General features: G+C 41.1%; 1 protein-coding gene across 2 annotated transcripts in view; it reads right to left on the minus strand.

Annotated features, from left to right (window-relative positions):
* The window catches only part of HOMER3 (homer scaffolding protein 3), a 131269-nt gene that overhangs the window by 51517 nt on the left and 75830 nt on the right, over nt 1-3922 (minus strand). For both annotated transcript variants that reach the window (XM_018573500.1, XM_018573499.1), the window contains one exon: nt 3328-3435. In XM_018573500.1, the coding sequence (XP_018429002.1) occupies nt 3328-3435 (108 nt within the window). The remainder of the gene's footprint in view (nt 1-3327; nt 3436-3922) is intronic.

Here is a 3922-nt window from a genome sequence, read left to right on the forward strand (position 1 = left end):
ATATATATATATATATAATCATGTGGGTAGGTGCAACTATTTTTCACTCAATGCGTTTTGTAGACTTCCACTTCTTTAGGAGATGGAGATATGAATGTGTATACAAGTACTAATAGCTAAAACCTGGATCCTATTCTTTTGCAGAGGGACTGTTTAGATCACATGAGGGTCTGCAAGAGCTACAATTTAGATTTGTGTTTGTACTACTCCCCTAAAGCGGTGTTGAACTAATTTAAGAAGTTGGAGAAAACATCCACATGATTTTTTTTAAACTAACTACTGGAAATGGAGTATTATATTTATATTGTAAGGATCCGTCCATGCCACATATCTAGGGCTTGTTTCCACTTTGTGTCAATAAATTAATCTTCATCAGATCGGCCTCTGAACACATGCCTGCGGTTGCCCTGTACATAGTCAAATCATGGGACATCCAGCAAAATGTAATCAAACCAAGCTATGTACAGTATTGCATAGTAGTGTAATTAAACATATAAGTATGCATCATAAGTTCAGACAAAGCGGCCAATCTAGACTTCAATGCAGAGTTTCAGCAAAGCTTGTTCTGACCTGGCAAAGATTGGATCCATCCTCTTCCTTTTCTCCAATCCCAAGACAAAGGCTATTATGTGTACCGATTCTATGATACTTTTAAATTGATACACTATTAAATATTGATGTATTTTTAACAACGTATATGGTTGTGTAACTATTTTGGTACCTTTAAAGTCCTAGTCATTTGCTCAGTTTTTTGCATTGCAGTAGGCTAGGTGGCAGATGCATTTGTTTTGGCCATGTATGCGCATTTGGGTGCCATTGAAAATAAATAGTATCGCACTGCAGCCTGCATACTCTGCACATTGTGCCACACATTAAAGGAGAACTATGGGGTCAGGGCTTTTCCCCATAGTTCTCTTAAGGGTAACGGGAGGACATAAACTAGCGTCCTCCCGTGACCCAAAGCTCAGTATATCACGAGCTACAGCTCGCGGTATACTGAGACGCCGCAGCCGGGACGGATCCCGACATTGCTGTCGAGATCCACCCAGCTGCGGGATTGACAGCTGGCTCCGCCTATCTAGAGGCAGAGCCAGCTGTGCCCGCCCCTCCCCCGTCCGTTCCGCCAGTCAGCGCTGGAGAATCGGACAGGGGAGGGGGGAATCCCTGCAGGGAACCGCGAGTGACAGTCACTGCTCTCTGCAGGGTTAGATCAAGAAGTGAGCGAGCGACGATATGTGTTCGCTCACTACCCGATCTACTGAGCCGGCCTGTGACAGTTTCAATGTCACAGTTCGGCTCAGATTATGAGGCTGAGTGAAAATCACTCGCCTCATAATTCTCCTTTAATGCACACTACAACACATGCAAAAGTGTGAAGGGGTCCTTAATTAAAACCAATAAAAAAAAAAGTATATGTATTCACATCTGTTACTAAATTAAATCCCTATGCCCCCCGCAGTAAAATGCATAATATGCTAGAACAAAAAAAAAAATCCAGAAAAAGAAAATCTGATAATACAAGTAAAATGTTGTGGCCCTTAGGTGGGTTAACTGAGCAATCACTTTAATTTGAAAGACCAGAGGGAAGACCACTGATATGAAAGGAACCCACCAGTTTCAATGTCAATATAAAAGAAGCACTTGAGAAAACATCTTGTTTCAAAACGGTTGATCGATTCTAAAGCACATTTTTCATGTTCATTTAACTTTCTGCTTCCCTGTAGTTCCAGGGCAATAATCATGTATCAGCTTGTTTAAAACCAACAGTGAGTTTTTCTCCCATCTGTTCAATGCCCTGAGATGACAGTGGTTAATCCAGTAGGCCTCTCCAGCGCCTGGCACGGTATTAGATGCTGAAGCGCCAGGCTATGATACTGCCAGAATATGGCATTGCTAGTGTCCATCACCCCAGAGCGAAAAAGGCAAAGTATTTGAATGTGGGAAGAGAGCAGACAGAGTTATAAATAAGATTTTTTTCAATGACATTAAAAGGAGAAGTATTGGGAGAGTAAAATGTACACTGCATGCATCACATATCGGCTCTATAGATAGAGAGCTGAGGGATCACGAACCGCTGATTGCTCAGCTCACAGTCTGCTGTGAGCAGGAAGGCAAATGATGAAACGTGTCAGTGGGTGGAGACACACTGACGTCATTACCGAGATATCAGGAAGTGAGGGAACCCACTGTAGCAGTGTGTGAACAAACAATTGCTATATCTCTATATGGAATTGGTGTAACTGGGCGTCAGCGGTGCAGGACACAAAGGGGAGGAGGATCCTATATGGTGATTGTGCCATTACTCTTGTGGGTGTGTTTTTAACTTTCGTTTTTAATAAAATACCTTTTTTTAGTACTACACTATGGATTTTTTATTGCTTCTTTATGACTACATATTATGAGCCACTGACTAAAAGGGGAGAAGGAGAAAGGTATTACTGGTGAAACAGACTTTAGAGAACCCGATTGGAAGCAGAAATAAATGCTCTTATTTGCGTGTTTTATGAACATTCCTGTGTAGTGGTCCACCCTATCTAGTAAATGCGTTTTGGAACAAGTGGTGTCAGACGTGGATGGGGAAAGGTGTCACTCACAGCATAGCATATGCACTTTAATTGGAAGATCTTGCACTAGTTTATGGTACACTGAAGGCATCTGTGGCCTGCTTTGCGCTTTTGGATTGAAATATTTTAAGACTTTGTATTGATGGTTATTTTATTAGCTACTATTTATTTATCGATTGGTATTTGAAGATCATCTATTTATTTATACTGAAAACTATTTTATAAAGTTATTATTTATGGAAAAACACAAATATGGCTTTTAAAGTTTCAATTTCCAATTCCCAAAGGAGGATTACTAGGATGGCACAGAAACAGTTTTGAAAAGTGTAGAGTCCTATACTAGTTTCTTCTCCACTGGCACAATTTCTGAGAGTTTTAGGGGTCTGTTTATAAACAATTCGTAGTGCCAATCGAATAGAGGCAAAAGCAAACATTCTTAGTATACTGTATTTTCTTATCAGGTTGAAAATAATGTAATGTATAACCACATTATGGCCACTAGATGGAGCTGATTACTTATTTCCTATGCCCCACAGCCCTGCCTGGTGGCCATAATGTGGTATTACATTACTTTTGACCTGAAAAAGAAATATACTTAAAGCATACATTTTTGCCTCAATTCACACATAACAATTTGCATGACAAATGGCTCTAAGGATTGTTTATAAATAGACCCCTTAGTCTAGTTGTCTACCACATACTGTCTAGCAGGAAAAGCTCTCTGCTTCCTCTGACTAGCACACTTGTATGAAGGATGCCTTACCTGTGGTGGAGTCATACTGAGGGCTGGGTTTGTTAGCTCAGTCTTATCTTGAGATCTTTCCCTTGCCAGTCGAGCAGCCTCCCTCACTTCCTGGAATTTCTCTGCAAACTGTCAGACAACAAAAGAGAAATGGAAGTTAGTGCTGTACTTACAGACTAAAGCTGACCATAAACCTGGAATTTCACCCCTGTGCGCTCAATGAGAAAAAAACAAATTGTTTGGCCTGGACTGGTGTATTCTTACCAGCTACGCTATTGTATTTTTACAGCCGGCACCCTCAGCTGATTGGATGCAGTCATTGTTCAGATGACACATTTTGGCCAGGCTCCTTCAACAGAAGGACAGCAAGTTTTTTTTTTTTTATTTCTTTACATTTTTTATACAAAGTATTTTCCTGACTAAGTAAAGAACAAAAAAAGCTATGGTACCGCGTTTCCCCGAAAATAAGACAGTGTCTTATATTTTTTTTTCTACGAAAAAAGACACTAGGTCTTATTTTCGGGGGATGTCTTACCTGGCTTGGCTGCAGCTGTCCACTCTGCCGTCCAGGGAGCCACAGACAGGTGGGCGGGCGTGCGGGCGGGGCGGGCGTGCG

This window comes from Nanorana parkeri, unplaced genomic scaffold (genome assembly GCF_000935625.1).
Source record: "Nanorana parkeri isolate BGI_ZX_2015 unplaced genomic scaffold, ASM93562v1 scaffold2402, whole genome shotgun sequence".
Classification (NCBI taxonomy): Eukaryota; Metazoa; Chordata; class Amphibia; order Anura; family Dicroglossidae; genus Nanorana; species Nanorana parkeri.